Source organism: Panthera onca, chromosome B3 (genome assembly GCF_046562875.1).
Source record: "Panthera onca isolate mPanOnc1 chromosome B3, mPanOnc1 haplotype 2, whole genome shotgun sequence".
Classification (NCBI taxonomy): Eukaryota; Metazoa; Chordata; class Mammalia; order Carnivora; family Felidae; genus Panthera; species Panthera onca.
This window is the reverse complement of record NC_138344.1, coordinates 62,143,913-62,169,466: the sequence shown is the minus strand read 5'-3', so window position 1 is coordinate 62,169,466 and position 25,554 is coordinate 62,143,913. Positions and strand designations below refer to the sequence as shown.

General features: G+C 43.9%; 2 protein-coding genes across 5 annotated transcripts in view; one reads left to right on the top strand and one right to left on the bottom strand.

The window, feature by feature from the left end:
• Nucleotides 1-6,625, top strand: part of RAD51 (RAD51 recombinase) — a 34,143-nt gene extending 27,518 nt beyond the window's left edge. For all 3 annotated transcript variants that reach the window (XM_060618921.2, XM_060618920.3, XM_060618919.3), the window contains exons 7-10: nucleotides 4,813-4,926; nucleotides 5,402-5,531; nucleotides 5,739-5,860; nucleotides 6,306-6,625. In XM_060618921.2, the coding sequence (XP_060474904.1) occupies nucleotides 4,813-4,926; nucleotides 5,402-5,531; nucleotides 5,739-5,860; nucleotides 6,306-6,429 (490 nt within the window). In that variant the 3' untranslated portion in view covers nucleotides 6,430-6,625. The remainder of the gene's footprint in view (nucleotides 1-4,812; nucleotides 4,927-5,401; nucleotides 5,532-5,738; nucleotides 5,861-6,305) is intronic.
• On the bottom strand, nucleotides 5,472-24,368 carry RMDN3 (regulator of microtubule dynamics 3). Of its 2 annotated transcripts, none has more exons than XM_060618918.3 (13): nucleotides 24,209-24,368; nucleotides 23,640-23,852; nucleotides 21,190-21,382; nucleotides 20,614-20,757; nucleotides 15,059-15,344; nucleotides 14,165-14,267; nucleotides 11,334-11,394; nucleotides 9,842-9,917; nucleotides 9,610-9,687; nucleotides 9,269-9,367; nucleotides 9,012-9,065; nucleotides 8,819-8,899; nucleotides 5,472-5,602 (listed from the first exon to the last, which is right to left on the bottom strand). In XM_060618918.3, the coding sequence occupies exons 2-13, from the start codon at nucleotides 23,824-23,826 to the stop codon at nucleotides 5,588-5,590; spliced, it is 1,377 nt and encodes a 458-aa protein (XP_060474901.1). In that variant the 5' UTR covers nucleotides 23,827-23,852; nucleotides 24,209-24,368; the 3' UTR covers nucleotides 5,472-5,587. The 2 variants fall into 2 exon arrangements, with proteins under 2 accessions (XP_060474901.1, XP_060474899.1); XM_060618916.3 differs by lacking the exon at nucleotides 5,472-5,602 and adding an exon at nucleotides 6,840-8,559 and having other exon boundaries at nucleotides 24,209-24,366.
• Nucleotides 24,369-25,554: the final 1,186 nt, after the last annotated feature.

Genomic DNA, 25,554 nt, shown 5'->3' with positions numbered 1-25,554 from the left:
GTATGTACCCAAGAGATACGAAAACATATCCACATACAGACTTGTATATGGATGTTTATAGTATTGTTATAACAGCCCCAAACTGAAAATAACCCAATTGGCAATCAACTCATGAATGAATATACAAAATTTGGTTTATGTATACAGTGGAGTACTATTCAACAATAGAAAGGAATGAAGTACCGATGCATGTTATAACATAGATGAACCTCAGAAGACATACTAAATGATAAAAGCTAGGAACATAAGACCACATATTATATAATTTTATTTATATGAAATTTCCAGAAGGAGAAAATCTGTAGAGACCATAGATAAGTAGTTGCCTGGGCAGGGAGTAGGAACAGGAAATAACTGCATATATACTTGATAGATCTTTTCAGGAAAACGGAAATGTTTTAAAATTAGATAGTGATAATGGTTGTACAACTCTGCAAATTTTATTACTAAAAAGTCATTCAGTTATACACTTAAAAGCAGGTCAATTTTATGGCGTGTAAATTATACCTCACTAAAGTTGGTAACAAATGTCCAAGTTTCTCTGTCCCCTAATACATCTTTCAAATAAACTGTCCAAAGTTTTACTTAATTTCTCTTGTCTAGAGTCAAATGTGATAATTTGGTCCCTACCACACATTTTAATGAAACCTAGTCATTAAATATAATTTAATTGCATGTTTAGACATCAGACTCAAGTTGAAACTTGACTGGCTAAGTTGAAAATAATTTTTTTTTAGCTTTAGAATTATAACCGAATTCTCTTTCACAGTTTACAATTTGAGGGATTCCAGGGTATCAAACATAAACCATTGAGGGGTGCCTGGGTGGCACATTCGGTTGAGCGTCCGACTTCAGCCAGGTCACGATCTCACAGTCCGTGAGTTCGAGCCCCGCGTCGGGCTCTGGGCTGATGGCTCGGAGCCTGGAGCCTGTTTCCGATTCTGTGTCTCCCTCTTTCTCTGTCCCTCCCCCGTTCATGCTCTGTCTCTCTCTGTCCCAAAAATAAATAAATGTTGAAAAAAAAAAAAATTTTAAAAATAAAAAAAAAACAAAACAAAACAAAAAAAAAACAAACATAAACCATTGAGGCAAAAAAATCAGTTGGAACCATAATTGCAGCTCTTTGTGTCTGCTTATAAAATCTTACAAAAAAAGATTCACTCGTTTGCAACCTGATCTTAGTTTTATTTTTTCTTTTTTTTTTTAATGTTTATTTTTGAGAGAGCATAAGTGGGGGAAGGGCAGAGAGAGGGGGACAGAGGATCCAAAGCTTGACAGCAGCAAGCCCAATGTGGGGCTCAAACTCACTAACCACGAGATTATGACTTGAGCCAGAGTCACTCAACCAACTGAGCCACCCAGGCTCCCCTGATCTTCATTTTCTAAAGATGGGTGTATTACACTGTATCTTCCCTCCCAAAGTTATTTTTGTTCTTGTACAGAAGTCACACTTTTAATTTTTAAGTACACTGTTTCAGTAGCTGAGTTTTTTGAGTTAGAATTTTGCTCAGTAACATAAATGAGTGCTCAGATAGGATAGATGAGATAGTAAAATGTTGGCTATGAGGACAGGGCTTTGTTTTGATCACTCACTGTCTACCTAAGCCCTAGAAAAGGGCATTTGGCATTTATTAATGAATGAATTAGTATTTATTAATTAGGGCCATGTTTATGGCTGTTTTGTCAACTAAAGGAAAAATGTTTATTGTACTTTTTTAAAGGTTTTCTTTTTAAGTAATCTCTACACCCAACATGGGGCTCAAACCCACAACCCCAAGATCAAGAGTTGCAAGCAAGGAAAAATATGTTTAAATAAAAATGTCAGTCTATTTTATCACTTCTACCTATCAGAAAACTTTTTGTAATTGAATTTCTGTTTATGTATGTTGTGTTTATATTATAGTTCTGAGAAAGTAACAGCACTTCCTTAAGCTAGTACCTAATTTCCCTTCACAACAGAACAACCCTCATTTTAGTTGTTGAAGAATACTGACCCACATTCAGGTTACTATAACTCAGGGCTTCTCCAGAATACAGTCCTCAGTATAGCTACATTAGCATCACCTGGGCACTTGTTCACAGTACAAATCCTCTGACTCCACTCACATTCTACTGAATCAGAAATTGTTAGGGAATCAAAATAGGGTCCAGCAATGTTTGAACAAGCTCTCTAGGTGATCTGGATGCTTGCTAAAGTTTAAAAGCCATGACCATAATTGCTAGCTACAGTGTCACCACCTTTTTTGAAAGTTCTTTTAAATACTCTCAAAGAATGCCAGAACCCCCTTGAAGCTATATGAGCTGTTTTTCATACTTACGTGTTAAGAATCACCTGAGGTATTTGTTAAATATATAAATTACTGTACCTCTTCCCCCCAAATTGTGATTTATTAAGTCTTGGTTAGGCCCAGGAAATTTTTTTTTTTTATAAGTGTTCCAGGTTATTCTTGAGGAAGTTCTGGAAACACTATGAGAGAGGATACTTATTTCTAGCCAACTTTTTCCATGTTATGGGAATTGAAAATTCCATGCACTGCTCCAGGAATGTAAGCATCGAGATCCCTATAGTGTTTCTTGTGAATGCTGCTGACAGGCCAGAGTAACTCTTTGTTTTTCTGGTGAACCATCCTTATTCTTATAGCAAAAGATACTTTCCTGATAGATGATATTAATGTTTCTTCAGCAAATCTAGACTAGTGTAGTGCAGTACTTAGGCCTCTTGAATCTTTTTTTCTTACAGCCATGATTTAAATATGGAAAATTTTATCTCCAGTTTAACTGGTCAGGATTCCAAGATAAAACTCTATCCTTATTGCATCTCATTATCTTCATGCTCAGACTTAATAATTCATTATCATCAATCCACTTAATGCCAAAGCTGAACACGTACTTGTGTTGATAATGACAAAGAATAGCAGGTGAAATGTCCATAAAGTACAAAGATGATGTGGAAAATTCAGTTGGTTAGAGTGAGATGTCCTGATATTGAGGTTTACCTCATTGCAATGCTCTATCCAAGTGCTAGAATATTCCTTTGTTTTTCTGTTCTGTTGGGGAGGAAAAGCCAGAGGAAAACTGTTAAGCTGAATCTCAGAAGAATAGGTTTAATGCAGTGTATGCTTTTGTAAAGATCAGAGTCTCCACATAGACTGCTTCTATAAAAGACTGACAGGATCATAAACATAGAAATTTATGGTTCTCAAAGAATTACAGTGCCTTGATTTTGTTTAAACAGATTCTCTTTTAAACTATGACATAAGCGAGTTGGTGTACTTTTGAACTGTAATGATTTTAGGTGACGTTAATATGAAAATATTACTTGGGTATAGTGGTATGATTCTCTTTAGGTTATAGATAAACGCTTTATTCAGTAACATTTATTCAGAATTTTCTAGGTATAAAAAAATGTGCTAGGTAAGAGAGGCCAAGTTTTTCCCTCAAGAAATTTGTAGTCTAGTAAAAGAATGGTAGGGTGGCTCCTCAAAAGTGCCATATAAAGTCCTAAACCAAATTTTCTAGAAGTGCACAAGAGGGAGAATCACATCTATTTGAGAGGTGCAGGGGGAACCTTTGTAAAAATGCAGGCATTTAGTTGTGTCTTGATAGATGGATAAAATCAAAATATCTTTGAAGAAATGGGTCTCCATTATGGTATATTTAATGAAAATAAAAGTTGTCCTACTCATACCACTTTGAGCATTCAAATCTTAGGGTAGCAGTTAGAGAGGTATAAGAGGAAAAAAAAAAGATTATTCTAAGAAAATAGAAGATATCTTACTTGCCTTTTTTTTTTTTTTTTTTTTTTTTTTAAAGTTTGAGAAAGTAAAAGGTCCTCTTATATGCTAATGCAAAAGGAATGGCACCTGGGTGGCTCAGTCATTTGAGTGTCTGACTCTTGGTTTCAGCTCAGGTCATGATTTCATGATCATAGGATTGAGCCCCAAGTCCAGCTCTGAGCTGTCAGTGAGCCTGCTTGGGATTCTCTCTCCACCACTCTCCTGCCCCTCCCCTCTCTCATGTGCGCCCACGCTTGCTCTCTCTCTCTCTCTCTCTGGAAATAAACTTTAAAAAATGCAAAGGAAAAAATCATTATTGAAGCACATGATGAACTAAGGTATCACTTATTTAACCACACTGGATACATGTCTTATAATCTATCTTAACTGTAACTGGTTACTAGCAAGAAAAGAAAATAGAAGAAATGAAATACAGGAGTACCTGGGTGATTCAGTCAGTTAAGTGTCCGACTCTTGATTTTGGCTCAGGTCATGCTCTCACAGTTTGTGAGATAGAGCCCCGGGTCAGGCTCCATGCTGACAGTGTGGAGCCTGCTTGGGATTCTCTCTCTCCCCCTTTCTTTGTGCCTCTCTTACTAGCTCGCTTACTCTCTCTCTCAAACTTTAAAAAGTGAAAACCTTTATTTAAAAAAACGAAATACACTTCTCTTGAACTTCTTCAAGTTGAGTCTGTTCAGAAGGTTTTATTCCTGTATAACAATAGTTTACATGAATTTAACTGACTTGAATGATGATTTCAGTTCCAATTCTGTCATGTTGCTTTGGTTTTTCCGGGAAACATTTGGAACATTAGATTTAGAAATTTCTTATTTTGGCTCAGGAGTCCTCAAAGACTAAATTTGATTTAGTCTGAAGTCCTGCCTGGTAGGTCTAATCCTTCTACTTTTAGTAGAAAAGGAATTAATATTCTTTGGTCATAACATTTCTTGCCTAATCATCCAAGTAATTTCTTTGTTAATTTCAAGTCTGCCTGAGTTTTGTGTGCAGTCTAAAAATGTTCTCTATTCTCTTCTAGATATGGTCTCTCCGGCAGTGATGTCCTGGATAATGTAGCATATGCTCGAGGGTTCAACACAGACCACCAGACCCAGCTCCTTTATCAAGCATCAGCCATGATGGTAGAATCTAGGTCTGTGCTCAGTAGAAGACATGGAATATGTTCCAGAGCCCTTACCCTGAATTTTATGTAGGCTATGTGACAGAATTGATAGTAACTTGAATTAGACAGGGGAGGTGTAAGTTTTAGTTCCACATTCTTGCATTGTGGGTTCAGGTCAAGTCGGTGTTAAAAAAATGAAACCACTGGGCACCTGGCTGGCTCAGAGGAGCATGCAACTTTTGATCTCGGGGTCGTGAGTTTGAGCCCCACGTGGAGTATAGAGATTATTTCCAAAAAAAAAAAAAGATGAAGCCATAGTCCACTTGAACTTACTGGAAATTTTACTTATTACATAGTGCCTCAGACGTGAATACTGTACAAATATTTTAATTAACACATTTATGTACGAATATAACTATGAATATGAAAGTTTAGGGTAGTAAGGAAGGGAGCAGAATCTGACACAGGCTAGAAATAGGCTTCATAGAGTCCTTGTTTCCTATAGGTATGCACTGTTAATTGTAGACAGTGCCACTGCCCTCTACAGAACCGACTATTCGGGTCGAGGGGAACTTTCAGCCAGGCAGATGCACCTGGCCAGGTTTCTGCGGATGCTTCTGCGACTTGCTGATGAGGTAAGTTGTGGGATAGGGACAGACCATGCCTAAGTTTCAGGGTCCTTGCTGGGAGATCAGAACATCAGTACCTGGTGTCATGAAGATAACAGATAGGAAGAGATATATATATTAATCATTCTTTACTTTGTGGGGAAAGGGGTGGCAACAGTAGGGTTCTTTGAATATCTGGCCACAAAAAATGACATTTATTGTTTCCCCCATCAGTTTGGTGTAGCAGTGGTGATCACCAACCAGGTGGTAGCCCAAGTGGATGGAGCAGCCATGTTTGCTGCAGATCCTAAAAAACCTATTGGAGGAAATATCATTGCTCATGCCTCAACAACCAGGTAAAGTGATGGGATAAGCGATTTTGTCTTGGGGTGTCATATTAACTGAAGTAAACATGAAGATATAACATTTCCATTAAACCTGGTTAAAGCTTTTGTTGTATAATTAGACACAGGAGCCCTTGCTAAATCTAATTGTCATGCCCTGGTTAGTACAGATGTTTGCTTTTAGTTTACAAAAGAATGAAAAGCCCCCAAATATGAAAGAATGAATATGATAGGCCTCTTCCTCGTTAGTAAAAAAGTAATTATTTCAAAATGTTAAATTCACTAAGGTAGGGGCAGGATAGAAGTTGATTCCTCCAGGTTGTAAATGTCCCTAAGGAATACAGAAAGATCCCCAAAGTCCTAGGAAGTATATATATCTGGGAAAAAATTCATATCTACCATAAATAGGAAAAAGATTTTAAAATTATAATAACTTTGGTCTGTTTCTTTGGGTCAGACTGTATCTGAGGAAAGGAAGAGGGGAAACCAGAATCTGCAAAATCTACGATTCTCCCTGTCTTCCTGAAGCTGAAGCTATGTTTGCCATCAATGCAGATGGAGTGGGAGATGCCAAAGACTGATTCATTGGGGCTTTTCCTGTGATAAAGCTTAAGTGCTACAGCCTAATGGAGAGGACTGCTCCCTGGGGCTTCTTCACAGGCCTCTTCCTGTTTTCCTGCCAGAAAAAGGCTTCTGGAAAAACACCTATTCTATCAGCTTTTCTGATGGTGTAAACAGGAGACAGGTCAGTAGTCACAAACTGATCTGAAATGTTTATTCTGTCTGGAGTTTATTAATGTCTATGTGAATTATTTGGGGGGAAGTAAGGAAGATGTTTGACATCATGCCTTAGGGTTGACTCAGAACTAACAGATGTTCCCCTGGCCAATCTTTAGTTCCCTTGAAGACAAAAGCTGGTGAGACTGGACTCCTCTATCTGAACAATGTTGAAATGCCTGGGTGGCAAAGGAAGTAGGTCTCCTCACTGGTGTTTTGTTTTGTTTTTTTTTGTCAGTAAAACTGTCAGAAGTAGGTTTTTAAGTTAGTTTGCCTGAATTATAGAAGAATTTGTTTTTATTTAAGGGCTACTGAGCAGGCCTACTGGGGTACCAGCCCTTCAACATCTATGTGCTTGTTTTTTTAACTGCTAAGAGTAACTCAAGATAATTCTGGAATCTTAATCATTTCAGAAGCTCTAAGTAGATTTAGTGTGGGGCTACTAATAAAGTAGTTATTTGTGCGGTTTATAGGAGTTATTCTGGTGTAAGCTGAATATTTTAAGAGAGGGCCTTCAAAATAATTTATTGGCACTAACCGATCAGTTTCTATTGCTTTAAAATTGAGAATTTTAAAGGGAAGTCATACATTCAGATGATTTAGCTTACTAGCCTTCAATGTAATAGATATTACAAGATGAATATCCAATGACTTTCCCATGGCCTTTGTATTAAGCTTTTGTTATAGAGTCCTGATACTTGTCCATACTATTCTACTTGAGGGGTTTGAGATACTTCTTTTCTTCCCCTTCAGACTTCTACTCAGGATGAATTTTAACCAGCTCTTCAAATTTCAAAGGGCCTCTCGGCTAGTGTTGGAAGGAGAGGCATAGAAAATCTCTGCTGTTGCCTGTGTTGATCCTACTGTATGTAGGGAAATAGGAAGACACAGTCAATTTAATGAAGCTTTGTTTAAAGAATGGAGTATCTCTCAGGTCTTGTCCTTCATTACCACAAAACAAACCTGGGATGGTATATATATATCTATATATAGTAAGCCAGAGTGGCAGATTCTGGAATGGAAGTAAAAGGATTTCAATCCTTTAGTCCTATAAATTTATCTGAATTATCATAGGTGAGATTAGGCTTTGTGCTGTTGGCCATAAGAGTCAACTAGTTAGAATAGACCTTGGCCAGCCTTTTTTACTTGTAACTAAAATTTCCACTGAAAAGAGCTTAAACATTAGGTGCTATTTGTCTGCAATAGCTTCTGTAGTAGGAAGTAGTTATGGAAATGTCAAGCAAGAAAGGGGAATATAGTCACTTCTAATCAAATTTGGTTTATTTCAAGTTTGTACCAAAATATATTCCAGGCAACTCCTCAGATCATCATTTCACAGTCTCCTGTCTTATGCACTGTGCCTTTCTAAAAGCTGCTGGGATTCTATTCCGGAAGTCAAGTATTCCAGCCCCTCAGCCCAGGAATATAGTTAGAATTCACATGATAGGGGAGAAGAGGGCAATATTCTTGGGCTGCTATGACCTTTCCTTTTACCCTGATAGTGTATGGTTTTAGGACTATATACTTTGGTGTTGAATATTAATCAGTAGAAAAGATTAGAGAGTACAAGTTCTGTGTTTTGTTCCCATAGCTCTTTGAAGTTCATCCACTCACAGGCTAAAGGCAGCCTTCAGTGCTAGTCTTAGTTTTTCAAGAATTCACTTAAGAGAACTACAGAAATCCAGGCCTCAAGTACTTCCCCAATTTCAGATTAGATAAGGGATTAGAATAAATTAACCAGTGGGCAAGGAAAGAAATTGGGGAATGGTTATAGATACCAGTCAGGCTCGGGAGTCAGGACCCTCACTTAAGCAGTCTTAGATTCCTGATCTAATAAGCAGGGCAGTCTTCCTCAAGTCATGAAGGCCACTGAAATATGATTATTCTCTTAAAATTACTTCCAATTCTTCCAAGTCTTTCTGGAAAGCTGAATCCTAAGGAGACAAGAGAATAAAACCAAAACTAGACCAGAACTCGAAAAGCTAACATTTCCCCAACCACTGATACCTGAGAAGGGCCCTTTGCTTCCTTTTTACCTACTTTCGCAGGACAGCCTATGAAATCTGCCTCCTCCCCTAGGTGAGATATATATAAAAGAACCTATATACAATTTTCTAGGGAAGATTCTTTCCTGAAAAAAGGTCACATGATTCAATAGCTCTTCAATGATTCAATAGCTCTTCAAAGTATTACCTCATTGGTGACATCTGGCAGCTCCAGGGCTAACTTCATCCACTGTCTAGCTTCAGAGTTTTTTCCTAGTTCTCTGTAGCACTGAAAAGATACAACAGTGAAAACCTGGGAGAAATACCACCAGACCTGGACTTTCAGGACTTCCCACAAATAACATGTTTTCATCGATGTTGAAAAAGGCAGGTGAGTTTACCTTGGAAATATATACCCTCCCCGCTTTGGAAAATCCTGGCTGTAGTTCTTCAGCCTAGAAAAGGGAGGAATGCAGTTCAGTAAGGGGATTACCATGTTCAAGTCAGGCTGAGGTTTATTAAATAGAGCTTTCCAGTTCCCATCCCAAAGACTGATCCAGTCATCCAGGGAACTCTATTTTTATAAGCTATCCAAGTGGTTCTGATTTCCCATAGAAAATTGCCCCCTACCAGAAATCCGTCCCTTCCTTCCCGATACCTTTAGGAAGCTCTGGAGGGCATCCTGCACAGTGGCACTGAGAGGGCTTTCGAACAAGGCTGTAGCAGTTTTTTTCTCTAGCCAGCTCAGGTGAGAGACCTGCCACCAAAAGAGCAAGGTGTAAATAAAAAGTTTTAAGTATCTTTAAGAACATCAAATATTCTGTACTTAAAACATGGTCAGATAGGGCTGGGTCCAGTCACCCATAACACAACCATTCAGAGGAAATGGGTACTTGAGCCAGACCAGGCTACAGCCCCTGCTTGCAGGTTTTCACTGCAAGGATAGCAGTGTCACAGGACACTTAGGGCCTTGATACCAGGCCCCAGAATTTAGCTTACCTGGTAGCACCACCTGCCAAGAAGAAAGTGAGCCATAGGGTTTTCTGGCTGGAGAGCAATGGCTTTGTCCACATGCTCCTGAGGGGAAAAATGTAAATCTAAACTACCATCAGAGTTGCTAAGGGAAGAGCAAGTCGTAGACACTGCAGGAGCACCCTTTGCAAGGAGCTGGGATAGAGCAGGCAATCTGGAATAGAGCAGTACAAGGGAAGGAAGAGAAGCCTTTCCTCACCTTGAAGCTAAAGCCACTCTGGATGCGCCTCTGGATGCTCTCATGCTCAGCCAGCTGACCACAAAGCACTGCATACCTAAGGGGGAAAGTGGCAGCGAGCTCAAGGACAAGGAATGGGCTTCTCATCAACTACCCTCTACCCCCCTCAAGTAGAGCTGAAAATAGCATTTTTATATGTATAAAACTCTCTTCATAAATCTGTAGTCCCAATTCATATTCTTTAACAAACACCGGTAGGCTCACAATTCTCCAGAGTATGCTAGGTACAAAAAAGTGGGGTCCCACCACAGTAAGCTTCTCCTACTTAACATTTAGGCAATGTCTCAGTCCAAATCTCCACTAATTTCTTCATATAAGGAATATAGCCATGGCAGGGGCATAAAAACTTAAAAAGTGGATCTAATAATCATCAAAACGTAAGGGACCTAAATACATTGCTTATCATCTCCTGAGCAGATACTAAAAGAAGGTCTATGTTAGCTTTAGAAGTATTTAAGGATGTCCCTGGGAAGCTGTACTCGTGGACAAATTGGGATGGGATACTCTAGGAAATTCTAATGTTAATTTGGGAACCAACAGAAGCTGATGAAGACAGGCTTCAGATTTATATCCTCCCACCCAATCAGGGAACAAAGCCAGCCAGCTTTCCATCTTCAAAAACAAACATCTTACTACCCTATCTCCCCAGCATTGTTTCTAGAAGCACAATTGACATTAAATGAGTGTGTAGAGACCCAAGTTGCCTTTTCATTTATTCACTTAAATATTGGGGGCATCTGTATCCAGTACTTCCAGAGGCTCATTTCCATATTTCCTCCCAAACAGCTGTTCTCCAAGAATAAAGTGTAAGGCTATTTTCTATCCTTGGGAGTCCAGGAGCCCCAAGGAAGAACACAGGGAAGTGGCACCAAGGACCTGATCCCTGAGAGGAGCTCTTGCAGAGACAATCTGAGGGCAGAAATATGGAAAGTAAGGGAGAGGTGGGAAGAGAATTTACACTAAAAACTCTTGAGGTGCTGGAAACAGGCCCTAGGACACAAGTTGGATTTGACCCGTGGAAGTTGGCAGAACCTTGCCTGACAAAGACCACAAACAGGGTTGATATTTTTGTAAGCTGATAAACTAACTCATGCAAGCCAAGCAAAGAAGCCAAAGTCCACCACCAGCCAGGGACTGCAGCTAGGGGAAGGAAGAGTTTGTGCAGGACAAACTACAAACTGTGCCAGCTTCCTTGAAGAGCCAAGAACCCACAAATTTTGTAGCTAGGATAACTCTTAAAACACTATGCGTTTCTCTAAGTCCCAACAACAAATCCTATTTCCCCTTGCCTCACTCCCAAGGCACCTTCCAAAAAACGACACCCCCCCCTCCCCCCAGGTCCCTGCTCCCTCTCCTGTCTCCTTTTGCAAGTGCCTTTGTGGTCAGGGCAGAGAAATGGCTCTCTTCCACTCTAACTCATGCTAACTCTTCCCACGACCCTGTAGATTTTTACCACTGGTGACATTCAGCATTCGCATCCCCCTTCTCCAGAGCAGCCTCTGCCTCTTCTTTTCCTGTAAGACAAAGGTAATCCAGAGTTGACAAGGGTTCCCATGCACACTTCCACAGCAGGGGCTCTGGCAACAATAACAGCTCTAGCTCTTACTAATCCCTACCCTGGCTAGATTTGTTTGAAATAATTTTGAGTTTGAACAGAATGAAAAGCTATAAATAGAGCGAGGGGAAGCAGAAATTATCCCTGAGAAGCTGTCTCTGTCATCAGCTGACCAGCTACCTTTTGTTTTGTTTTGTTTTTACAGCATCCACCTGATGTGCTCAAAGCATTTTAAACCTTTTTTTTTTTTTAATTTTATTTTTTTATTTTTTTATTTTTTTTTATTGAGAGAGAGCACAAGCTGGGGAGAAGCAGAAAGGGAGACACAGAGTCCGAAGCAGGCTCCAAGCTGTCAGCACAGAGCCCAACTCAGGGCTAGAATCCACACTGTGAGAGCCAAAGTCAGCCAGCCTGAGCCAAAGTCAGACACTTAACCAACTGGGCCACCCAGGTGCCCCTCAAAGCATTTTAAATATAAAACAACCCAATGGCAATCAAACTGTTCCCAACAGACCTTATCTTAGAGGGTTGTGGACGGGCTTCAAGGTGTCCATGTATTCTCTGGAGTTGTATAAAATTTTACCTACAGGTAAAATTTTATTGAGGAGAGGGCCTACAGCTTTAATCAAATTCTCTAATGGATCTGTGTTCCAAGATTAAACACAGCTCTAGATCAAAATTCCTCACCAGAGCCAAATGGACCAACGTCTGACCAGAGATGACATTCACTTAGTTTTCTAGGCACTAAGACTGATAAAGAAATCAAGGCCTAAACACATGAAGGCTCTTGACAAGGATTTCCTAGGCTAACAAGGAGCCTGGAGCCCTCTAGCTGGAGAACATCATGCCTACAACAATGGAGAAAAGAGCACACTGCAAAATAGGACTTCTTTGATTAAAGCCGAGAGGGCTTCAAAGGGAACATGGAGAAAATGGAACGAAAGTAATGGGTTGAGGTGATAGGCTAGCTGATGTGAAATGTTTCTTCATGCTGAAATTATAATTATGGTATAAAGTTGCATATGCAACAAATACATTTTTAAGATGGCTGATGAGAAATAATACCCCTCCCCAATAACCTTTCCTCCACCCCTTTTTAAGACCACTCTTTTTTATTTTGAGAGAGAAGGCTTGTATGAGCAGGGGAGGGGCAGAGAGAGGGAGGGAGAGAATCCCAAGCAGCCTCCACACCTTCAGTGCAGAACCCAACGTGGGGATTGAGCCCACGAAACCTGAGATCATGATGTGAGCCAAAATCAAGAGTAGGACACCTGACTGAGCCACCCAGGCACCCTATAACCTCCCCTTTCTAAACAATGACCAACTGTGGCCCCATCAGTGGGAGGACGTGGTCTCTTAGTGGATTTTTCCCTGCCCACTTCAAAGCACTCTCTTAATAGAAAAATCAGCTGAGAGTTTCTTCCTGCCAAGTTAGACATGAGGGTGAAAAGATATCACCTAAGATCCCACACAATGGCCTCCTCCTGGTGGTCCGACTTTTAGAGATAGAACAAAATGAAGAACTTTAGACACATCAAGGATGGTCCTAAAAAAGCCACGATTCTAGAAGCAGGGCCTCCAAAGATGCTCAATCTGTCCTCCAGCAGGAGTAGACTTGTACAGAATTGCTAAGCTCTGCAGACCAGTCCAGAGCACTGGCTATGGCTGCTCTAATCACCACTCTGCCTTCACCTTCAGGTTTCATCCTGGCTACTGGTACTAATAAGAGATGATCAATGATCAAAAAGAAAGGTTCTTGTTGATACCAAGAGTCCAGATATTAGCCCAAAAGCTGATCAGAATCCTCACCTGAAATTTAGGAGGGAAAGCAAAAGCTTTTGAGAAGAAGCAAACAGTAATTAAGCACCTTCTGTTAAAACTTGGAGATTTTTCTGAAAATATCAATAAACATTCAACTCAACTGGCCTAGTCTTTCTATATTGACAGAATTCTACAAATGCTTAGAACAATGACCTTGAGGTATGTCAGATTCTACATTAGCAAAGACTCAATGTTTGTAAGTGAAGAAGTAGACATGTTCACTTTGGATAGTTCAACTGACTTTAGATAACTGAATAAGACCTGGAAGTCTATTGATGGTGCCTGACTTGGGCTGTATGGCTAGGCAGGACCCATCTTCCCCACAAAGCCAGTCATTTCTCAAAGTCCCAGGATTCTCAGTGATATGACAGGGAAGAGCCCTGAACTTGGCATAATTCAGATGCACCCTACCTCCCAGGATACACACTTTGGTAACAGAGTTGCTAAATTGATCTCAAAGACTCTTAAGCTAGCAGTAGTCTTCCAAACTACTCCTTACAGGCCCTCACCGAACATTCCACTCCTGTTCTTAGAACACATGCTCCACAGGCTCCATAACAAACCAGATTCCTAAGCAACAGCAAAAACAGCAAAAAACCCTCTTCAGATTAATAAAGTAGGCTTTGCCCTCTCTTTCAGCTGGGGAGTGAGAACAAAGAATTGCACTAGTTTGATACAACTATCCCTAAAAACATTTGCACCTGTATTAATCATGATGTGCAGAGAAACAGACTGTGCTGTCTCAAGAAGGAAGAAGCCCACGGGAACCAGAGTTTGTGCTGACTGAAAGAGGGAGCCACAACTGCCCTGACAGCCTACATCTTCTCTTAGTAGTTCCCCTGAGCCCCAGATGAGCCAGCTATACCTAGAATCAGTCACCTTCCCACCAGGAATCTGTCAGCACTTACCATTTAGGGCATATGACTTTTTCTCGCTCACCTCCTCAGTGAGCTCACACATGTCACTGTAGGCCCGGGCCAGACGCCAGAGAAAGTCCTGCCGATTTCCATACTGCAGACCAAACAGAGGGATGGATAAGGCCCCTTTTCAGCTGCAGAGAACTGGGGCTCTGGCCTTTTCCCCACGCCCCTTTCAGTTTCTAAGCTAGTGTGTTATAAACTGACATTAGGCCAGCCTTATGCACAGTGTTTCATCCCCATGACCTCCCACCTACACTTAGCTAACTAAGGACGCATTATCTCTAGACAGTAGATTGCACAACCCCTCAGAGTGAGGGCATTCTGGCCTGACACCATGAGGAATAAAGGTCAACTCCAAGATGAAGTGAGGCACAATGAAAGAGAAGTCTTGCTGACACGATGAAAAAGTGAAAATGCCCAAGAAAAGGAAAAATTCTAACTGGGGTATTTATACCTGGGTGAGCATAAATTCTAGCAGTGAACCAGAGAAAGGAACTGTGGTTGAATGACCTATACACTTGTTACAGAAATTTCAAGTAGGGCAGGCAGCTTGGGCTCTGCCTCAAGGGAAATAAAAAGAAAAAATATTCTGGTTCTTTCCACATTTCTCTCTACTGTAAGAGGTAGAGCTCTTTAGCAGTAGTTCTACAGGAGGCAGAGGACTGGGGAGGAAGCTCTAGGGCAGGCGGCACACCTAGGCCCCTGGGGGCAGTGCGTGGCCTACTTGAATAGCACATGCAGCCCTGGAGGGTACATGCAGAACCAGCCATCTCACCCTCCCTTCCCTTCCCAGGTCACCTTTCAGGCTTATCAACTACAGGGGCCTGCTTTCATTCTCGGAGGGTTGGGGGTTAGTAAGGGCAGACAGAGCTGGAGCCTCACCGCCAGCTTGTTGTTGAGCAGCAGCTGGAAACCCTCCCGCTTGCCCTGCTCATTGCCCTGGTGTAACTCATCGGCCTGCTGCAGGAGGGGCAGCACATCCTCCAGGCCAGGGGAGCCTCCAGCCTCCAGGGCTCTGGCCGCTGGGCCTGAAGCCACCTCCACCTCCAAGTCCAGAGAATCCTTTCTTCCCATCTTCACAGTCTCACAGCTCACTTCGTCTTCCCCGTCATCACTTTCCCTGTCAGAGTCATGCTCGTAGTCTGACTCAGCGTTGGCCGTTGTATACCTGTGGCAGAGAAATGTAAGTGACAGGGTCAAGGGAGATTTTTTAGCCTCAGAGCCCTAGGGTCTATCCCCACCGACAAACAAGGGCTCTTCATGGCACTGCTGTCCAAAGCCCCAAGTAAAAACCATTTCTATCACTTAAGGGCAGAAATTAGTCCTTGAGAGAAAACTTCCCAGGGGGAACTATGGGCTGGGAAAATGATGCCTCCTGGAGGGAAAGAGTGACCAGCAGGGGACACTGTGGCAGCCAGGGGCTGATGCTGAGCTACCGCCAGGTCAGGCAGATAATCAGAAAAAGCCTAGAAGAGAAGCTGCCTAAAAAGTAATGTACCAAAATAGTGCTTGTAGATCTCAGGGCAGAAGAATTAAAGGTAATCTTTTTTTGTATTTTTTAATATACAGGACTGCTTTAGTGAGCATATATTCTTATAAGTAAAAAAAGACATACTTAAGATTAAAACTATAATGTAGGTGGAACTGATCTCCTGAGCTAGATTCTCACCAGGCTAAGGGCCTGTCAATCATTTTTGTTTTATCAGCCAAAAGCACCTGCCACAAACAATGTGGGTGGGTGCCAGCCTCTGAGGCCACGGGCAGCCCAAATAGCAATGTTTTCTTTCTCAATTCAAGGTACACCTCTCTCCTAAGTCAGCAGCCAAACCCAAACCACAATAGGAGTAGCCCTTGGAAACCTTAGGAACTTGCCAGGGATGGGGAAAGGCCACTTTGCAGCTGGAATCAAGAGAGGAGGAAGATGCAAACAGAACGCCCTGGGAAGGTATCTCTGGGGCCACCATAAGAAATGCCTCCTAGGAGCCCCCAACCTTGATGCACTCACTGAAGAGGAGGCCAAGTTACTCTTGGCTTCATTAGCAGCTGATTGGGATGTTCTCCCTAACCACCAGCTGACTCAGACAAAAACTGAGAAGGTACGACTTTCAAGGGCTAGAACCAGACACCAGAGCAACCTCCAGACTTGAGTGAAGACAAAGCAGGTTCTGTCAGAACCAAAAGGTTCCTAAGCACAAGAAGGATCTTAGGGCCATTTAGGGATAAGACTTCCTCCATCCCGGAATGAAAGATGGGGACAGGATACCTGTGGCTGAAGAAGAGATGAGAGGGAAACTTACAAATAAAGATAATACAAGACCACTTAAAGTTGGGCTGAGAGCTGTAGGTCAGAAAGACAGATAGCAAGGAGTGAAGCTCCATCCAGAAGTACCAAATGAGCAACCAGACCTAGTGCCCCATCCATGCTGCAAGGGTCCCAGGATCAGCTACTACGGGAACTTGTAAGGTATTGAAAACCTAACTTCACCTTGCTGAGTAAATGTGACCCAAGTTCTTCCCCTCTAGCAATGTGCAGTAAAAACTTCAGAAATTAAAGGGACAAGGAAAAGTGGTATTGGATTTTACAAACCAACCTGGCTGGTGACAAACAAGACCACACACAGGCAGCCTAGAGAAACTCCCAACCAATTCTTACAGCTTGGACAATAGCCTGCCCCAAATGAGAAAATCAAATCAGAGTCTACTAGTGCCTCTACTCATGCCAGCCAGGCCCAAAGGCAAGATGGGTAAATGGGTTACCTGGGACAAAGAGCTGGAGTCTCATGTTTCCTGTTGCTAGAAGGGGAGACACCATTGCCTGCTGCTGAACCCCCTCCAATTAGAAGTTCTAATGAGGAGTCTCCCAGGGAGGGACCCCTACCCTTACCCCTTTAAGAGCAGAGGCATCTGCATAGTCTCTCCAGAGAGCTCACATGGCTGAAGAAAAGAAGTGGTCAGGAGGGACTTTGTTGCCACCCACGGAGTGAGAGCTGGTGGGTCCTTGTGAGGCAGTGAGGCTGAACAGTGAGGAGGCCTTTTACTGCACCTCAGCCTAGCTTCAGGGAGCTCTGCTCTGCCTCACTAATTTGCAACCTGGGGGGCTGGCATGCAGTGGGTGGGCAGACACTATTGCTCAAGCACAGACATCAGCCTTGTGAGCTGCCAGGGCTCAGCTACAGGGGCTACGTCTCTACACTGATACCATTTTCTCACGCTTAGACCACCAGTCCAACCCTTGGAGAAATCAGACAGGAGAGAGAGAGAGAGAGAGAGATGTGCCTTGTTTAACATGCCCTGAGGCTTTTGAGGTCTACCAGGGACTGGCAGGGACCTTTGAAAAGTCTCTTTGGAGCTGTGCCCTTGGGTGGAACACACTGTTCCCATACAGGGTAGAGGATCCATGGCTCCCTCGAAGCAAGGAGGCTAGAGCTACCCTACTCCACCCCTTGAGGAGAGCCCCCAAGTCAGTGATCAAGGACCCAGTTACACGCATATCCCCTTCTTCTGACAATTAAGTTTCTTTGACTCCTCCTAAACCCCATTAGAAGGGCTGAGCTAAAACATTCAAAGACAACCAGGCATGGGAGACTAACTGGTGAGGGAGATAAGACCAACCTAAATGAGGTGATAAATGCCCAAGGAGGGGTGGCAATGGGGTTGTAGGCAATCCTTCTTGGCTGGGATGCCTGGGAAGGCTTGCTGGAGGAGCTGGTGTTTTAGGGGAAGCTGCATTTTGACCAGGAAAGAACTAAAGCTGTGTTTGGTACAATGCTCAGGGAACAAGCTCACGAACCCCCATGGCGATTCTGCCTCTGCCACATTCAGTCGATCCCCTGGGAGTTCAAAGTTGCTCCTTTATTTGGAAGAAAAAGGCAATACAGCTTTTAGGGGAGTAGGGCATCAAATATTCTTAGCATTTCATCCCTCAAAGAAGCACTCCTTCCCTGGTCCCACATGTTCAAAGCTATTGCAGGGTTTATGCTCTCCTCCCAAAACCCCCCCTTGGCCTATATGGCACTGACCATGGCAAAAAGAATTATCCACCACGGCCACTGCCCCAGATAGCAACAAGCTAAACCAGAGTCTTGCACCACGACCCACCATGAGCTTCTACGTGCCACACAATCGGTCATGGGCTGAGCTTGCTGGAGCTATAATTAAGAAAGCCACCCTTCCTCTTGTCCCATCACAGATGGCTCATGGGCCTGTCCTTCCCTTTATGGCCTTGGGAGCCCCAATGAGCACTCCAAGCAGTGAAGCACCCACAGGCCTCCCTGGTTGAACACCCTGGGTCTCACTCTTCCCAGAAGTTTGTACAACTTCTTAAAATCATCATTAAGAGTCTTGAGTTCTACATCCTGATCTTGGGGAGAGCTGTGACCTCTCCTCTTCTACCCTCTTACAAACATCAGTTTCCCCACCTCCAGTGACCTGCTAAAAATGGGTTGCACAGAGATGCTCCTTAAGTCTCAGGGTCCACTTTGTCCTTCTTTCTTTTCAGTCCAGATGTGTCAAACATGAATTCCATTTTTGCCCCCTCCTCTAACACCCCCTTCTGGAAACAGGCAGAAGTATTAGGTAAATGGAAAGGGGCCACGCCCATGAACCCTTGACAATACAGATAACAAGGATCAAACAACCCCAACAACAGTAGTCAGAAGTGGAGGACTAAAGCTTGTAGCAAGAGGTGCCCGAGCAATGATCAAATCCAGCACAGATTCCCAATGGCAGTAATATCGAAAAAGAGAGTAATATCATTCTTAATTTTCTTAGAAAACCAATGAGGACAGGCAGGAGAATATAATGGCCCAAACAAGAAAATGAGACTGAAATTTTCTGAGTAAGATGTACTGAACAGATACTACAGCTGTGGATAGTATGGGTAGGTCTTTCCTGGGCAGTGAGCTGTGGCAGCTCTTTAGTCCATGGGAAGAACTCCCAAGGGCTGCATGGAACATTTCTTCCTGAAAAAGCTTTTCTATGCCCCAACAACCAAGCCAGGCCTTAAATCACAGACCCTCCTGATCACAGACCCTCTACCCCTGCAGACGAGCCCAGGTGAGCCTGCACTCAGTAGCTGTATAACCTTGGGCAAGGCATCAAACCTCACTAAGCCTCAAGTCTCCATGTGTGAAACAGGGAGAAGAGCAGCATCTACTTCATAGGATCCCTGTGAGAATTAGGTGAGGAAATGCCTCTAAAGTACTTAGCGTGCTGTCACAGGAAAAATGAACAGTAGTTACTATCATAAGGTGTTTCAGCTAAAGAACACTGCTGAATGGCTGTGTGCATGTTTATAACTAAATCAGTCCTTCTGTCCCCACATAAGGCTGGGCTATTCTCTGTGCCACTCTTTTCCTTGAGGAGGAAGAAAGGTCAGCCTTGAGATCTCAGGCCACCTAGATGACTGGAGCCAGCAATAGACAAGGGCAGAAGCTGCCAGTGACAGCATCAGGCACAACAAAAATGTTCATTCAGACTCCATCCTTGACACAGAAGTTTCAAAATGGCACTATTGGCTTAAAATCGAAAAGCCCTTAGCCTGACCATGTTTGGAGGCTGTCCACCAGACTCCTGCCTGCTGCCCATATCACAGTAAGGCCTACAGTCAGAAGTGCTAAGCTACCAAGTACTTGGGACAGTCAGCTCCCACCTGTGAAGATGCCAAGGGAGCATGAGCAAGCCTCCCATGTAGGAACACAGGAGCTCCCAGGAGAGGGGAGCACCATTGGTGCTTGGAGGGCCCTGTAAACCTGGCCCAGCCACTGAATGCAGGAAATAAAGTCATAACACAATGCTTATAAAGTCCTTGTAATAGGGGCGCCTGGTTGGCTCAATCAGTAGAGCGTGTGACTCTTGATCTCAGGGTCGGGAGTTCAAGCCCTACATTGGGCATGGAGCCTACTTAATTAAAATATATAGGGGTGCCTGGGTGGCTCAGTTGGTTAAGCATCCAACTCTTGATTTCAGCGCAGGTCATGATCCTGTGGTTCCTGAGTTCAAGCCCCATGTTGGGCTCTACATTGGGAGCGTGGAGCCTGCTTGATATTCTCTCTCTCCCTCTCTCTCTATGCCCCTCCCTTGCTCTCAAAATAAATAAACTTAAAAAAAAATTATAAACCCCTATGATAACACAGGAAAATGCCCAACTAATGTTACAGGAAAAATAAAAATAAAAAAATAGTATGGTGACTGTAAAAAAACCTGCTCAGAGGAAAATAACAGATGCAAGCATCAAGCATTGTTAACATTCCACTTGGCTGGGTGACATAAGGTAGATGGTTTTTCTTGTTTAACCTATTCTGTACTTTATTCATTTATACCCTTACCTTGTTCCAAAAATTATTCACGCAGCTCAGTGTGAATTTTCTATATAAATAATATTTTCACAAAACGTAATCCAGCTGAAGCCACAACTGCCTCCAGGAGAAAAAACTCACCCGCCTTCACTCTCAGCATCTGTGAACGTGGCTCCTGAGGTGGCCGTGAAGTAGACAGAGCTGGAGCCAGTAGAGTCACTCCTCTCTCGGGCAAAAGGGAATCTCCGCCGCCGAGCCACTCTCTGGCTCTCTTCCATGTGGGATCTGAAAAGCAGGCCCCTTTAGAGAGGGTGCAATCAGGCCCCAGCCTGGCTGTTTTTCCCTTCCCCATGAGGGAAGCTCTTAACTACTGCTGCTCATTAAATGGCCAAGAATGGACAAAATCCTTGGTCTCTACTTTTAGGAGAACAAGAAGGGCAGCTCCCTGGCCCAGCCCCATTGGGCACACCAGGTAAGTCAGAACAAAGCATTTCAGCTGCTCCCACAGACCACGAGGACCCAAAAGCAGCAAGGAACTTACGGAAGGCAAGGTACCAAGCATACAGCTTCCCTGCCAGTTATGGGAGAAGCTGTAAAACTGGCTTCTTCCTTAGGGACAGGCAGCAAAGGCCAGGACACGGCTCAGCTGAAAAGCTATAGGGGCTGGGAAAAGTTGAGGGGTGGGGGCGAGGCGGGACAGAAGGCCGCATCACTCACCGGACCTCCCCAACAATCTGCCCGGCAAGCCCCTGCAGGCTGCTCCTCAGCTCCTCCACCTCCCGCCGCAGGGCCGCCAGGCTGCTGAGCACAAAGTCCAGGCGGTCCAGCACCTCCTCCTGCCCTTCTCGTGGAAGGCTGGGCAGCACTGCACCATCTCCAGCCTCGCCTGGGACTGCCCGCAAAGGCCTCACTGAAGGAATGACAGCAGACAATGACGCTCATGAGATAGAGTGAGGAAAAGATCTTGGACCTGGAATTCAAGAACACTTGCTTCTCACTGGAGCTCAATTTACAAAAACCCTTGAGGCTCAGACAGTATATGTTCACAGGTAGGTCCTGGTAACAAGTCTCAAGTGACTATTCAAAGAAAAAAAATTCCAAGATCTCAATCTATAAACAAGAGCCCACTCTGTTCCAAGAACCTTCCACAGCAAGGCAGGTAACATAAAATGCTTGCAAGAGTTTAGTACCCAGAAGGCAGGACACCTGCCCTGCCAAAGGAAAACAAAACCCCTTACATGCCTAGCTCTCAAATACCAGGCAGTCGATACTCAACACACAGCAAAACTAAAATTGAACTCAAATTCTGATCTTTCATTTCACAAAGAATAGCAAAGACAACTCTGAGCTCCTCTTCATTTAACACCATCATAGAAGGGCAAAGAAAGGGGCAGTTACTAAGAGCAAAGGTATACTGGGAATACCCCATCCACACCCCATGGGAAAAACACCATTACCAAGCCCTCAATTGAGTTCGGGTAAATTCCAACAATAAATGCTAACATCTGGTAGCTACCTAAGGCAATTGGCCTGGAAAATGTAAAAATAGGGAAGAACTAGGAAGGCAGGACCCACAGTCCAGGCAAGCATAAATGTGTTCAAGGACATCTAGTGACAGTGTAGGTCCCCATTACAATACGTACCCAACAGCATTCAAGAGCAAGAGGGGCACCTGGGTGGCTCAGTAGGTTAAGCAACCGACTTCAGCTCAGGTCATGATCTCGCAGTTCATGGGTTCAAGCCCCGCATCAGGCTCTGTGCTGACAGCCTGGAGCCTGTTTCGGATTTTTCTCTCTGCCCCTCCCCCACTTGTGTGCACATGCTTGCTCGCTCTCTTTCTCTCTCTCAAAAGTAAACATTAAAAAAAATTTTAAAAAAGCATAGAGCAAGAAAGATTGGGGGGGGGGGGCGTGAACACACTGGCTTGATAGGAAGAGCATGCGACCTTGATCTCAGGGTGGAGTTTGAGCCCCACCTCAGATGTAGAGATTAAATAAAATTTTAAAAAAGAAAGGTCTCTGGGAACATGCCACTTTCTCCAAACAGCAGAAGAAAAACTGCTAAGAAGTTACAAACAAACGACAAGGGAAAAAAAGGAAAGACTAGCACACTCACAATACTAGGTTAGCAGCAGCTTATAAAATGCTGGCCAACAGGTGCAATCTAAATTGATAACTCTAGGGGTGCCTGGGAGGCTCAGTTAAGTGTCTGACTCTCCATTTCTGCTCAGGTCATGATCTCACAGTTAGTGAGTTCCAGCCCGCATTGGTCTCGGCGAGGATGGTGTGGAGCCTACTTGTAATTCTCTCTCCCTCCCTCGCTCTGCCCCTTCAACCCTCTCTCAAAATAAATAAACTTTAAAATAAATAAGTTGATAACTCTTTGAAGACTCTTCTAAAACTAACTTTTCCAATCCATCTGGCATTTGGTAATCAGAAAACACCCATTCCCAACTAACATGGGGTGAGAGGATATGAATGTGCCTCTATTACACACACATGAGGAGAGTGGCTTGAACCAGCCCTAGATGCTTTGGTCAAATGACTTAAGGTCAAAGTTTTGCAAAACGAAAGCACTACCCATTTCAGCTGTGGCTGGAAGCCAGCCACATTTAGCTTCAATTGCAGTAGATGCACTCCCAGTTCCATGCTGTGGAAGTCCACAGGACCAGGTGACCAGGCCCAGCCCTGCCACTTAATTGCTCTGTGACAGCCTCAGTAAAGTTACATAATCTTTTTGAATCTCAATTTTCTCCTAAGAAGGATAAAAAAAAACCTGAATAGTCTCTAAGGTCCCTTCAAATTCTAATACATAATTTAATACCTAAGTCTCAAGACTTAATCCCCATAAGATTAGTTTTCCCTGTTGCCTTCTTTTGGACTTTTTCTCTACTTATTAAACACTTCACCCACCACTAAGCAAGTGACTTTTATACACACATAGCACGCTGTGGCCTGAACTAAGCCTGAAAGCTAAACAATTTCACAATATACTTTCCTGGAATTATACGAAGAAGAAGAGAAGAGGAAGACTGCTTTCCTTTTCAATAAACTACAAAAAGGTGAAACTCTCACGCACCCCACTCCGTTGTCCTGCTAAACGCAGCCAGGACCCTAGGCCCATTCGTCAACCATGACTGTGGCCTCAGGGGACCGGCTCCTACCTACCCTGGCGTCCGGGCTCTGAGGTCTGTGTGTAGTCCAGGGAGTTAGGTAGGCTCTGGCTGTGGCCGTGGCGCTGGGTCCGTTTCCACCGCTGGCTGTAAAGGGCACACAGGAATCCAAGGCCCGCGGCGGTGCCCAGCAACAGTCCCAACCCGGCCTGGGCGCCGCCCAAGACCCCCAGTCTAGACATGCTTCATCTGCAGCCCACGTGAGCCACTGGAAGCAGGCGGGCAGGGGGAGAGAGAGATTCGTGAGCGTGGTCCACCCACCCCGAAGGCCGAACCCCTGGAAATATCTCCTTGCCCAGAACCTGAGCTCCCGACTACCCTCATCCCCTCTGGACCCTAAGGTTTCCGCCAGACTCCTGTGCAGGACTGACGCGCCTCTCACCCAACGTGGACGCAGCCTCCTGTCCAACACACCCGCAGCCCTGATCTCAGAGGTTTCTGGGCCTCCAACTCCCTCCCACGACACTGCAGACAACAAACCCGCCGCCCCGGTTGCAAGCTCCGGGCCTCCCCCGCGCCCTCGGAAGGCACCCTGGCTGGCAGCAGATCGACTCAGACCCTTACCCGACCGCTCGGAACCACGGGGACAGCAGCCACGGCCACGGCCTCTCGCTGTCAATGGCCGTGACGTCATCAAGCGGCGCCAGCAGCCCCACGCGCCTTTAGGAAGGGGCGGAGAGATGACCGCTTGAGGCTCTGCCTCCGCCTTTGCTTTTTCCAGGGGGCGGTGCCAGCTGGGAGCGGGAAAGGGGAACCAAAGAGGGAGGTGGAGAGGGAAAGAGCAGAGAGACTTCTGGGTCGGATACTCCAGCAGTACCACATTGGAGGTTCCATTTCCCTCCAGTCACAGTGGAGGTTCCATTTCCCTCCAGTCACACCAGTTTTCCTGCTGTTCCCGAATGTCTTTCTCTTTGCGTCTATTGTTGCTTCTGTCTGACCCATCATCTATCTGGAAAACACCACCCCCTTCCCGCCTTTCCTTGACGCTCTGTCATAACTCAGACTTTATTTGATTTTGGCTTAATTTGTTCATGCATTCTTAAAAATGTTTATTTATTTATTGCCTGGGGGGTGGGCAGGGAGAGCGGGAGGAGCAGAAAGAATGAGCAAGAATTCGGGGCAGGCTGGCCCTGTCAGCGCACAGCCCCATGAAGGGTTCGAACCCACAAACCAGACCATGACCTGAGCCAAAATCAAGAGTCCCAAGCTTAACCGACTGAGCTAGCCAATCTCCTCTGTTCATACATTTTTTACTCGAACCATTTACTAAGTACTAGATAGCACCTTTGGCAGTTCAAATTAGACCAGATGAATTGTTGGTTACTCAGAAGAGGTCCCTGAGTCATCAGGGGCAGCTTCTCCCTGCTGACACTTAACAATATAATAGATGCAAACCCCAGCACTAAAAAAAAATCTTAAACCTTGCATTGTCTGTAGTACCTTAATCAACAGGGTTATAAACTGTTTTTCCATTTCCAGAATGTAAATGACATTCATTCCTCTAATGACAACATTTTTTAAATCTTTGGGTGAGGCTGAAACTTGAGTTGATCTCTAATTGCTTATATTCGTTCAGATACCATTTCATTTTTAAAAAAATCTGTATTCATCAGGATTTCTGTGCCCACTGTGAACATTAATAAAGGGAAACCTCTACAGTAGACAGAGGATATTAGAAGGGAAGGCTGGAAGGGGGAACCATTCCACTTTATGTCAATTACACACAGAATTGTCAATTATAGACCCATAACAGAAGAATAGCAACAGAAGAGAATCATCAAATACAGGCTCCAATAGAGAAGGATGTACGATGATTGCATCTCCTACAATAAATCAACTACCCCTGCAACTCAGCCAAAGAGAAACCATCATCACCTAAACTCTTGTTTCTTTCCAGTGGATTCATGTTC